This window comes from Stegodyphus dumicola, chromosome 8, assembly GCF_044657685.1.
Source record: "Stegodyphus dumicola isolate Sdum_Otavi_A_Nest chromosome 8, ASM4465768v1".
NCBI lineage: Eukaryota > Metazoa > Arthropoda > Arachnida > Araneae > Eresidae > Stegodyphus > Stegodyphus dumicola.
The window spans coordinates 129,648,048-129,662,061 of NC_140775.1; the positions used below are offsets into that span (position 1 = coordinate 129,648,048).

The following is a 14,014-nucleotide window of genomic DNA, read 5'->3' on the forward strand; positions in this document are numbered from 1 at the left end:
CCAAATCTATTGTGAAAGGTCTAAGCACCTCGACATGTGTATACTACCGGTCGACCTAAGTTAAGAACACTGGATGTAGCAAAAAGTATATGCAACTGTTGTAGAATATAGTTCTACCATTTCAAGATGTCATATTGCAAAAATTATGCTATGAAATATGAATATTGTTGAGCAAAGAGAACGGAATGAAAAAAATGTGTGAAACAATAAATTATCTTGCATCCAGTTTTTTATTTAAAATTTTGCTAATATGTCAATCATTCGATAATCAATAGGAAGGCATCTCCTTTTTGGCATTATTGGCTAAACTGTAAACTCCAGCAACCCCGACCTGACTCCATCTCGATGAGGAAAGCAATTAAAGCATTCGTTCATTCACTTAGCTGGAAGAGAAAAAAGCAACTGCTATAGCTTTTGCTGCTTCTTTAATATATTTATATAATCACTTAGCTGGAAGAGAAGAAAGCAACTGCTATAGCTTTTGCTGCTTCTTTGACATATTTATATAATTTCAAAACTTCCTAGGACATGAAAACTACAATGCAGTTTCACTAAGATTATTGTTATGAACATTTTTGTCAAATTACGGGAGCATTTTCCTAATAAATCTGAAATATGTAATGAAATAGTTACTTTTGCTGCTGCTTGGTATTTCTGAGACAAGCACAAATCTCATGAAATCTGAACAGAAAGAAAATGATGGATTTTCGACTCCAGGGAAAAACACGACCACACAAACCTGAATCAAACAACATGATAATCTTAACTGTAGCAACAATACAAAGAAAATTTAATGGTTTCTTTTTACAGAATGAGCCATGAAAAGGTTGTTTAGATTTGTACGTGTTCTCAGGTTGCATTGCAAGGTACAACATGATCATATGGTGCAATCAAGAAGGCATATTGTATCTCATGTTCGCAGGAATATTCTGCTCTGATGACTTTAGTTTTATATAGGGTCAAGTAAAAACAAACCACACAAAAAACATAGATTAGCTTCTTTTTTGGGGGGGTGTTGTTTTTATTTAGTTAGGCTAAATGTTTTGTTTTAATTAATTACAAAGCTTTTACAATATTTCGCGGTATCTTTGTAAAGAGGCCAAGCAAAGACCTAATCAAATAATAAACCCTAGCATAATTTTCAGCTTATTCCTAATATAAGCCTTAGTTAATATCATTAACTAGACTTATTACCCAGTAGTCAGATGGTTGCCTTATTCCGAGTGACCAAGTGAAGATGCAATACAGATCCACATTTGAAACAAACTAGCATGGTTGTGGCAAATTAGAATCTTTAATATTCAATATATCATATTCATCTAGCACTTGATTTAAATATTCAATTTTGATGCTCAGATAAATTGAGTGCAAGGAGAAAGATTAATTCCATCATATGCAGGAAAGGAATCATGGAAAACTCCAGGGATAAAATCTTACAGCTTTCTGCAAAGAGAAGAAATTAGATCAGCAAATGATCTGAAAATGGTGATCAGAGTACAGTAACCTCAGTTAATAGGTCGATGAGAGAAATGCCAAGAAGTTTAAGTGTAGATCAGGTCTTCAACCATTATTTCCTGAATTGGAATACAACATCTGTGACAGATTTCCTGACAGAAAAGTGAAGTGTTTGATTGTTTACAATGGTGACAGAAAAGCGAAGTGTTTGGTTGTTTGTAAGGCATTCAAGCATTTACCCTTGAGTTGGTGCCACAGCTGGACATATCGCCAGATGAATTCAAAGCATTATAACACTGGATAGATGGGTTAATTTAGTGATATGAACTATCCCTAAGAAGATTGGCAATATTGTTCAAATTGGAGGAGTTGAAATGGCTATATGTGCACTTGCATTCAAATGTTTCATTGATGGTATCATCTTCTGTAAGTATCCAACTCTCAAACATAATTGCAATGGATGAAACTGTAGTGTTTATGGGTCTCAAACCACCATTGATCAGAGGGTTGCCACTGTGATATACATTCCCTCCACTGGTTACAAATGTGCACTCATTACATGTATTTTAGCAATTCATCTTGACGGAATGACCCTCCTCTCTAATTTTCTCAAAAAGGCAAGAAAGAGGAGATAGAGCATATTCAGGGTATTTATGTTCTTGAGACTAAAAAAAATTTGTTGCAGGCAAGCAGCAATAAGAAATGGGATCAATTTATTTCTACCATTTCTTTTGCGAGATGGTAAAGGAGATATATTACTGTGAGATTCTGCCAGCACTCACCAGGTTAAAATCATGAAGAACTTCCTTGCAAAAAAAAAAAAAAAAAAAAAAGAATTGATCAAATAATGATTCCCACAGAAATGACTGCATATCTCCAAACTCTTGATATTGCAATAAACAAGCCATTTAAAGACCATTTGTGCACAGAAATCAACATGGAAACTTTATGAAGCCTAAGCTATAAGAAGTTGTTACTTGGGTGAAGAATGCGTAGATAATATAATGGACAGCTGTGTTGTGCTAGTCTCCCATGAGCAGGTTATGTGGACAAGAAGAGATTTGAGTACAGCTCTGTTGCTCAGTATGAGAGGCTAGGTCCAATGGTCTCGGAAATAAAGTCACAAAAAATTCAGGCTAGTATTCATGATTTGGAGCTTTATGATGATGTTTCAGAAAATGACATGGCTGTATTAGATTAAATGATTTTAATCATTTTTGAATAGTTCTTGAATCTGAATGAATGTATCTATTGAACCTGAAGAGATGTGTTTCTTGAACATGAACAAATGTTAATTATTCTGCATGACAAATAAGCCTTAGTATGTCTTTTGCAACAAGCATTTAGTGACTTACAAGTATAATATAAAGTTGCAGCTTTTAGTATTACCACTAGAATTAAAATATTATAAGTATTGTCTACTGAGAATCATGTCATGAATGCAAGTAAATTATTCTGTGTAGAAGTAGGTAATTTTGTCGTAAAATATCTTTTATAGTTATAATGATATTGCAGATATTTATAAAAATCATGAGTTATATTATGAACCAAATGAATGAGATGAATTAAAAATTTACACCATTAAAAAAAATTAGATATAAAATAAAAATATTAGAAGTATCTACGTTACATTTAAATTATTCAGTTAAACAATGCTTGCATTCAATAGATTAAGATTTTATGCTGCATGGAACAGCTACAATTGGCAGCTGGCAATTCGCTTTGCCATACAAATAATAAATGAAAGATCTCATGCCATGTAGAGTGTCAATACTAGCTAGACAGCATGACTTGTGATGTTTGAATTAGGCTGTCATGTACACTGATTGTTTCCTATCAGTTCCCATACTTCTTATTCAATCCTTGATTATTAAAAATAAAACTTTTGTATTCAGTTTAATATCCATCAAAAACCAATAAAAATACTTTTCTAATTGCATCATTTTTTGCCGCGTATATTAGTTTTTTTTTTTTTTTTTTTTTTTTTTTTTTTTTTTTTTTTTACTACAGGAATAATATGCATGATTCTTCTAAACTCTAATGTTGCCATGCTTGTCATACATGGCAGCATTTCAATTTAGAATTCATATGAATTTGCCAAAACATAAAATATTTATTATTTTTTCTCCCATATGAGGAGATTTAGTATAGAAGGAAGTACTAAAATGAACAGGATAATAAAAAATATGGTTTCTTTCCTATAAAACAGTTTTAGGATATGAAAACATTTTTTTTTTATTGAAAAGAATAATATATTTTTATATATTTGCAAATTTGTTTATGTATATTTATTTTTTAGTATCCTCCATCTCCACAAGCAACTTCTTTACAATCTCCTTTATCTTCTGCAATGGGAAGTAGTTTGGATTACTCTCAGTTAATGGCCCCTTTGCAGAGAAGTTCGCAAATGGTGTTTCATCGGGCTGTACAAACAGATCTTACCATAAATAAAATTAAAGAATTAGAAAGCAAATCTGCAATGGATTTAGAAATAAGAGACAATAGAATTGATGAGTTGCAAAGGGTAATTTTGTCTGCTTTTTGTAATCATTTATAACCATCACTAATATCTCAAGTAAAACCTGTATTAAGTTTGATATTCATAAATTTTAGACATTATTTTACTTTGTATGTGAAAATGGTAAATTTCTCCTGTTGTGTAATTTCTTTTTATATACAATGCAGTTAAGGAATTCAAAAGCTCAAAAGCTGGTAATTAAAGTGATTAGAAACTAGGTAAAATTTCATGTATAAATATTATTTTCTGCTCCTGTTTTTGTTGTTAAAAATTAATTGCTTGTATATAATCCTCTTCCCCCCCCCCCAAAAAAAAAATATCAGAATTAAAAAAGCAATGTTCATTTTGAATTTTAAGTTTTTTTAATGAATTTTTCTTGAGTATTTTTGTAGTCTATTTATTTCCTTGAAATTCAAATGCAAATACTAAAAACATCAAATTTTTAGCAAAGTCTCTATATTTCTGTGAAAATCGCTCAGTTCTTCCTTTCAGTTTATAACACAAGCTTATTTAACATTGTATTTTTTTAGTATTTTAATGTACTGGTTAAAAAAAAACTGTCTGAGATGTTGAATCATGTGCTTAATATTTTAAAACATGTAAGATATTTACATAATTTAGTAATATTTCAAAAATTTATAATTATTAACAATATACAGTAATTCAAAATAACTAGAGTAAGTGTTTTCTGTTTTTACACAAGGTAAAGTATGTGCTTTTGAAGTTTGAGGGGAGGGCAGTCTGCTATGATATTGTATGCTGTGATGTGTCTAACAATATAAGTAAAGCCACTACTTTTATATAGCAAACTGGTTGTTATTTTCTGCAAGATGAAGTGTTTCCATGGATTGATCATAATATTGTATTCCCTTTGAGCACCCATCTTCTTTGCCAATGGTTAGATTAAATGGAACCTCCATATATCCTTTAATACCACTGTGTGAGAGATTAGGATATTCCTTCAATGTACTATTGTAGTGTAAGTAGCACATCAGTCTGGCAATCTTGTGTTGGAATCTGGGTGAGCACACAGTATATTTTCAAATACTTCACCTCTGATTATTTTCTGGTTCCAATAACTAGACCTTGCATGCCTGGAATTCCTCCATCTTTCCTCTCAGTAAAAAGTTTGCACGATTTACATACTACCTTTAATGTAAAATTTACATGATTTGAAGATTCCATTTGCAGTACTATAAAAATGTTCGATTCTCTGTAAATATTTCTATGTAGTTCTGGAAAGGTATTTATTGATTTGATATGTGCTGTAAAAGGTTCTGTGAGATCAAAAATATGCACAAGTCAAATTGTCAAAGTTTGTAGAAATTCCAAAACAAAAAATTAATGGCAAATTGTTTCATTGGATAACACTCCTATACAATTACGAGTAATACATCAATTGGAATTTCAGTTGCAGTTTATGCTGTTAGCTTTAAAAAACATTTATTTAGTGCAAAATGAATTTTTATGTTTGAACATTATTTCATAATGTATTCATATGGAAATGTTGAAGCATTTAAAGACACCAATGTTTGTGTGCCTAACAAGAAATGTTTTCTGCTCAGTAATCTGATTCCAAGGAACGAAGTATTTACCATAAAAAAAAAATTTTATCCACCTTTATATAATAAATTTGATTATGAAGCTAGTTTTCTCACATTGTTTGTTGGTGATTGCACTGTTTTGTTTCTATTTTGTCTGAATTGAAAAGAGATGAGGTACAACTTCGTTTCTTGTGGTAAACAGTCCCCATTTCTGAAATTTATGTTGCCAGGGGGAAAATTGTTATCTAATTGGGTTCTGATATTTGAGAATGTATCTTTAAATGCTTCAGCATTTTTCTCTGTAAGAAAGTCTTGCAAAGTCAGCATTGCAGTCTTAAAAATTGTTGAACAGTTTTTTAAAGCAAACAGCATAAACTGCATCTAAAATTTTAAATGATATACTACTTGTAACAGTTATGGATGCTAGCCATTGAAATATTTATCCATTAATATCCATTTTGGAATTTTCTCAGTTTTTGAAAGTTTGATGTGTGTAACTTTTTGATGCCTCAGTTTAATGTATACATTGAAATTTCATGAACGTATTACAAAAAAATCATTTCAGTTTTGTTATTGTTTTAGATAATAGGTTATGTTCTCAATAGATTTAAATTCCTCTTGTTAAAATTTCCTCGTATAAGGTATTAACAGAGCTCAATACCTTTCACATTATTTTAATTAACATTAAAATCATAGCTTCTATGCAATAATTATTGCTTTTACTTTCCAAATAACTTTCATATAATTTCATAATACTAATTAGTTTAATTAAAGCTTTGATAGAATATTATATTCCTTTCATATCTAAACTGTGATAATGATGTCTGTTGTACAATTAAAAAAATAATGGAAATAACTGAAGCACCAAACTTATAGTAATAAAGCCTGTATTTTTTAATAAATTGAGATATATGCTATTTTAGATATTAGGTCATTAGTCTACTATTAAGTAGTTCTCATACCTTACAATGACCGTACCTGTAATTCAAAGAATAGAGTAAAATTGTTAGTTCTGCATCATTGTTGAACCGTTGACTGACAAGAAATTCATCTTGTGTCAGAAGAATTCCTGTGATGCAAAATCTAGTGTATAAAGGGAGGATGTATTAGTGCACCCTCACTTAATCCATGTTTATCTTATCACTCGCCTGGAACCAAACCTAAACGCTAAACAAAGACTTCTCTAGTTACATCTTGGTTGCTCAGCAAATTGACATAGTTACTTAAATAGGCTTTCTTTCCTTTGTTTATGTTATTATACATAGGTAAGTTGAAAAATAAGTTTCCTCTGTCGACTGTGGTCAGAGTTGTGTATGAAAGTCAAAAAATAGAATGAAACATTAAAGATATGACATACCTTGATTTTATTATTCTTGTACGAGTACGTTGAGACATTTGTCATATCGCTTGATAAGCTTCAAAAAGTCCTCCAGGAAAAAATCAGGGCTTTGCATATGGAAGAACGTTGAACGGCTTGTTTCACTTCGGTATTCAGTATGGGGGTCAGCCTGGAACATTTCGTGCGTTACCATGAAGATGGCAATGACTTTCTGTTTCGGATTGTGATGGGGGATGAAACGTGGGTCCACCATTTCACGCCAGAATCGAAGGCCGCATCTATGGAGTGGAAACATCCGTCATCACCTGTCCGAAAGAAGTTCAATCCCTCTGCAGGTAAAGTGCTCCTCACAGTTTTCTGGGACGCCCAAGGAGTTTTGTTGCTGCACTTTTTGGAGGTTGGTCGCATCAATGCTACGCGCTACTGTGACACCCTGTCGAAATTGAAAGAGGCGATTCGGAAAAAGCGGCCTGGCCTTCTCACATCTGGCGTTCTGCTGTTGGATGACAATGCCAGACCACATTCGGTGAAACCATATTGCCATATTGCAACTCTTGGTTGGGAGCGCCTACACCATCCGCCATACAGTCCTGATCTCGCACCAAGCGACTTCCATCTGTTTCCGGCTTTGAAGAAAAATCTCGGGGGGGGGGAAGGTGCTTTGGAAGCAATACTGAAGTGAAACAAGCCGTTCAACGCTTCTTCCATATGCAAAGCCCTGATTTTTTCCTGGGGGGCTTTTTTGAAGCTTATCAAGCGATATGACAAATGTCTCAATCTACTTGGTACCTATGTGGAAAAATAAAGGTATGTCATATCTTTAATGTCTCATTCTATTTTTTGACTTATTCTATTTTTTTGACTCATTCTATTTTTTGACATACACAACTCTGACCACAGTCGACAGGGGAAACTTATTTTTCAACTTACCCTCGTATATGTAGGCAAGTCAAAAATCATCTACACTTTTGTCATAACTTTTCTTACATTACGCACTTTGTCTTCTGTCCTCGCATATTTTATTGTTATACTGTTGTGGTAATGCTGTGAAAGTTTGATTTTAATTCCTCCATTTTCTTCCTTCTGTTGCAGATATATCATGACTGCTCCATTAGACGTTTTCGCCAAAGAGGAACAACAAGTAGTGATCAGGATTCCTCTGGTCGGAGGGTGTTAAAGAGTTAGACATTCATCGAAGACTGTCATCGCAATATGTAAAGACTATTATTGCAAGTGTATTATCACATAAAACTGTGTTTTGACAAAGCAATGACAGACCCTAACACAAGTGAGCTTGTGTTCTGCAGTAACATTTCTTGGTACCCACCGTGCACAGTCTTTATGATAAACCGAACTCGTTGTGTATGATTTAATGAGCAAAGCCATGACTGATATTCAAAGCAGATGCTACCTCATCAATAGTGATTCACCTATTCATGTCTGACCCTTTGACACCCTCCAGCAAGAGGAATCGGATCACTGCTCGTTGTTCCTTTTTGGTGCAAACTTATAATGGAGCAGCCATGGTATATCTACAACAGAAGGAAGAAAAATTGAGGAATTAAGATCAAACTTTCACAGCATTACCACAAGAGTATAACAATAAAATATGCGAGGACAGAAGACCAAGTGCACAATGTAAGAAAAGTTATGACAAAAGTGTAGATAATTTTTGACTTGCCCTCATAGATATATATATATAGAGAGAGAGAGGCATACATAATGCTATAATTATATATGTATGTGTAAAATATAACAAAATACGATAACTGCTTTAAGAAACAATTGGCGACCTCAAAATTAACTATTCTAGATTTTATGGTCTTCCCTCTAAATTCATCTGTTCTCCCAAATTTGAGATCTTTCCATATTGCATAACAACCTAAAATTAACCAATCACAGATTAGCTGTACTTATGCATCATACTTAGTATAAATAACTCTTTGCAAAAAAAACTACCTTATTCCTTCCCATAGCTTCTTTTTTGCTTACATGTTCACTCTGCTTTGCTTCTCAGGCTAAGATGTCTACGTCTTGCTTTAAAAAACATTGTAAATAAAAATTATCGTATTTAAATATGATTGAAAAAATACCCAGTCTACAAAATTGATCCATGTGACTTACCATGGAATAAAATGATGTTTGAAAAATGACTATGACTGGAAGTTACTGTTTTTTATGCATCTATCTCTCTATCTCTAACTGTGCAACTGCAATATTGCATATATATATCCACTTTGTTACTCGGCTCAGAGCTCGATTTTTTTTATTCTTGTATGTTCTTAAATGGTGCATTTTTTACTTTAAAATTGATTGAATTATATTGTTCTTATGTTCTGGTTAAAGTTTTTTTGCCTTTAGTTAATCTGCATGCAATAGTTGTAGAATTATTAACAATTTAAAAGTTGTCTAAGTGTGGCTAAGCCAGTTTTGTTTACTAAAACAGCCATATTTGTTTACATTTAAAACTTAGCAGAATAAGAATTCAGTTTCTGCACCTTCAGGATCTTTTTGTGGAGCAGGACCAAAAGTAAACTCTCAGTTTTGTGCACCAAAACATCTGTCTTCTTGCCCGCTGGTGGATTTGCTTGTTTTTGCGTTGAATCTCTAATTTTAATTGTAATTTGTTTTTAATTCTTTTAACTGTATTTATTATTCTACTACCATTATCTATATTTTTCAATTTTTTATGAAGATATTTTGAATTTTTATGTATTTTTGCCTTGCTGTGAAGTGAGAACGGAGTTGATTGAATGAGAAATATATCTAATGAAATTTGAGGAAATAATTTTAAATGAAATGCAGCCAAAAAATGTGTATAATTTAATATGACATACAAGGAAGTCATGTGGTGTCCACATCAGATTTTTTAAATTAAACAAAATAGTGGCCTTTTATTACTGTGAGTTTAAAAATATCCATTACACATGTGCAAGATATGGCACAATGCATTGTGTAAAAAAGTATTGCCAAATCGAACTTAATTGTTTGAGTCCAGCGAAGCGCGATAGCGCTTCACTTGTCGTATGCCAAAAATACGGTAGCGCGATAGAGCTTCTCTTGTTTTGTATCGAGAGTGCGAAGACGCTGCTGTTGGTTACTATACTTGAAAAAAAATTATTGAAAATTGAAAAAAAAATTATTGAAATATTCAATTGGTTTCGCATCAGGAGGAGGGGCATGCTTTGGTCCAGGTACTGCAGAAAAAGTATTCGATTCATTTGAAAAAATTGTATCCACAGGTAAAAACTCATCAATAATATCGTCATTGGAGGTACTTGCAGTTACTTCATCATCATCACTGCTTTCACTAATAACTCATAATCTCTTAGAACGAATGATGATGTCACTTATACTATCACTTTCAAGGTCATTACTATACTCTTCATTATCACTTCTCATAACATAGTCACTTTCAAATGAATCAGAACTTGACATGGGTTATTTCGTAATTATCAGTATAACACTTGGTAAAAAAATGAAAACAATTTCCAATTCCTATAAAACAACTGCTACTGATATTACTACAACTGCTCTCAATAATCGCGTAAAGTATACTAACCAACAGCAGTGTCTTTGCATTCTCGATACAAAACAAGAGAAACACTATCGCACTGCGCCGTATTTTTGGCATACGACAAGTGAGGCGCAATAGCGCTTCGCTGTTTTCAAATGGTTAATATTTCTGAATGTGCTTTATAGATTGTTCCACATATTTCCTGTGTGGTACTGTTTCACAGCTTTATTTAATTAAGACTAAAAGTTTAACTAAGTGGCACATTAAAAGTGTATTTTGAAGAATTACACTTATTAAATCCTTTTTTTTAACTTCATTAATAAAAGTAATAAAAGTGTTAATAAATGTGTGTAATTTTTTTTAATATTAAAAAATTTAAAGACACTATATTTTTATTGATTAGGCTAGTGATGAGTATAAAAGACAAGTAAATGCTCAGCAGAAGTTAATAGATAAACAGAAAGAACAGCTAGCTAAATGTTTAAGTGTAACAAAGCAATTATTAATAGAGAAGGTAAGTAACTGCAGTTTTATGAAACTCTTCATTTTTTATTTCAGAAATACTGAAGAAAAATGATTTTTTTAAGAAAACTTTGAATAAAAATTGTTTTAAAACTTTTAATGACTGTGTGATAGCAAAATGTATAGTTTTGAATCTGTATAAATAAAGAAGAATGCCTGCTTGTTTGACTTCCATACAAATATACAGTTTTATTCTGATCTTGATGAAATTTGATGCACATGATCTTCAAAACAAGAGGAGAGTCCCGCATAAGAGTTCTCAAAAACCATCCCATGGGGTCTGCATTCTTTATATACATAGATTTCGCAGTAATTCGACAAACTTTTGATTAAAAACTCAGCAATTTAAAAGCTTTGTGTTGCCACTCTGCAGTCCTTGGGATATTTGGTTTAAATTTAACCAGAAAACCATATGGTATTAAAGACATGTTGCCACTCAGGAAAATAAGATATATTTATTTTTCTTTTGAATTTACTAATAAATTCATTGTTTTAAAGGAAAGTGCTGCTTCTACCCAAATGAAAATATTTTTAAATGTATTATTATTCACCAATGTTATTGATTAACAGATTAAGAAATTTAAAAGCAGTAAATGCAGATTCATTTCAATTATTATTAATGACCAGCTGGATTCATAAAAATTATCTGTATACAAGGTTAGTAAGAAATAAGTTTCCCACTTCAGACAGCTTTAGATCCAAATGAGAGAAAATTTGAACTACAGTTAATTCAAATGATGTGCTTGAAATATATTAAAAAATTTTAGTACAAAAATTCGGCTTACAAATTGGTATTTATTTGCAAATTGAAAATACAAATTGGTATTTATTTGCATATATTGAAAATATGAAACATCATTTGCATTACAGTGCATGCCTCTTAGCATTATTCTTTGGGTAAAAAGAAAGCAGTGTTTATATCATTTCAATTCAGTGAAAAACAGATCATTCAAAATTCTAAATAAGCAAATGAAGAAAGTTTGCTTACCTTTATGATCCACGTTCTTCGATTGTGGATCCTCTGCTTTTGTAGACTCTGATTTGGTTTCAAACTCATCTAAAATTGGCACTTTTTTGTATGAATCACTTTATATGACATTTCACACAAAAGAGGAACAATTTCTAAATCATTACAACATCAAAAACACTTCTAACTACTTAGCGTCATTATTCTATTACATCACTGTTCTAAAAGCCTACGCTCATCGTTGCCAGTTTTCAAAAAACAAACTTTCTTTTTTGATTCTCGTCGGTCTGGAGACTCAATCCGTTCCACAAGAGTGGAGCGTGCATCGTTCACGACAAGCAGATTCTACATGAGCATTAGTTACTTCTCGGCACGTCATGCATACGTTGTAAGAAAAAATATTACTGGTAATGTTGTTCTACCAGAACTAGTGGAACTTCTGTGCAGCTGTGAAAGAATTCTGTCATATGAAGCTGATATGAAGAGATCCAATGTTCCATGTGTCATATGCAGGATGATAAAAAAATTTGAAACAATTGGGCAATTAGGCATTCTTCCAGGTAGAGAGCGAAAACAAGTTCAGTCTTATAGCTCTTCAAAATTGTGAATACTGCATTTGTTGAAGCCAGCAGTCAGTTGTCATCTGGTTGTGTAAGTGTGTGATTTGTGTATTGGATATTCCATATTCCACTGTTAAAAAAAAAAAAAATCTTACAGCGGATTTTGAATTTTTATTCCTGCTGAATCAAGCGTGTGCAGGACAGGGTCTCAAAGTTTCATAAAACCTTTGCACTTGATTTTCTTATTGGAATGGTGGTTGATGTCACCTAGTCATGGGACATTCTGTAGACTGACAAAGGCTACTGTTGACAATGAGCACATTAACACCCTCAGTTGTTGAATATGGGCAGCAGAAAACTCTTATGTTATCCAGAAACAAACCTTGCATCCTGAAAAAGTGACAGTATGGTGAAGTTTTATGGCTACCTTTACCATTGAACCATGTTTTTTTTTTTTTTTTTTTTTTTTTTTTTTTTTTTTTTTTTTTAAGAGATAACTGCAAATGGAATCCAAACCACTTCCATCTCATGACGATAGCATAATGATATGCTGATAGATTTTGTAATGCCACAACTTCAACAGCATGGATGCCTTCGGGACATCATTTTCATACAGGATGGTACACCTCCTGACACTAATTGTCATGTAAAGCAGTTGTTAAGATGGCATTGCACAGATGAACGGGTGATCAGCCAAAATTTTTTAACAGCATATCTTCCTCGTTTGCCGGATATCATCAGGGGTGTTTGTGCTCCGGGGATTTTGAACTTCTATACCCGGAAATTCTAGGGATCGTCGTTCAAAAGGAAGTAGGAATAATAATGAATTATTTATTTTGATCTAGGTAATTTTGTTTGCTTTGAAAGCAGAAAACGCAATGTCAGTGTGTGTGGTGAAAACTTTTCCTTTCTTTCTCCTCTTCTTGAGAAGAAACGTTTTAATGTTGCTAGAAGAGCCTTTGATGTTAAATCAGTAATAAGCTCTAAATGGATTGTCTTGGTGGCAAAACATATGAATATTGCTACATATACCTTTTGAGAGGTTCCTTTATGTTGATCCTTATAACTTATAAGAAAAAGACCGCAGAAGTCAATCCCACAGTTAAAAAGGTTGGGCTTGGATTGACTCGCACCATTGGTAAATTTCCCATTAATTGATTTGTTTTGATTGGTTTGTTTTTGAAACAAATCACACGCATTTACAATCTTTCTAGCCAGATTTCTGCCTCCAGTGGGCCAAAATTCTTTTTTGACAAAATGCAAAAGTGATTGTGGACCCACATGCGAGTTTTTATTATGGAAATATTCCATAATGATTTCAGTGAACTTATGCCTAGCTGATAATAGCTTTGGGTGTTTTGAATTCCTACTCAATTGAGAATTTTGTAATCGACCTCCAACTCGAAGAAGTTTATTTTGGTCTAAAAAAGATACAAATTTCTTACCTGACTCAGCTTCAAATCCTTGTTATGTTTTAAACAATTAATTTCATGGCTAAAAGTTGCATGTTTAACTAAATGATTAGAAGCACTTGTTACTTCTTCTGTTGTTAACTTGCCCACTTTTCCATTCTTAGGACATTTGATATTATT

The 14,014-nt window shown here is 32.6% G+C and overlaps 1 protein-coding gene across 11 annotated transcripts in view; it reads left to right on the plus strand.

Moving 5' to 3' along the window:
• The window catches only part of LOC118204035 (serine/threonine-protein kinase tousled-like 1), a 159,090-nt gene that overhangs the window by 35,083 nt on the left and 109,993 nt on the right, over positions 1–14,014 (plus strand). For 10 of the 11 annotated variants that reach the window (XM_085822412.1, XM_085822414.1, XM_085822417.1 and 7 more), the window contains 2 exons: positions 3,755–3,979; positions 10,777–10,887. In XM_085822412.1, coding sequence (XP_085678538.1) covers positions 3,755–3,979; positions 10,777–10,887 — 336 coding nt within the window. The remainder of the gene's footprint in view (positions 1–3,754; positions 3,980–10,776; positions 10,888–14,014) is intronic. The other variant, XM_085822413.1, reaches the window with a different exon arrangement.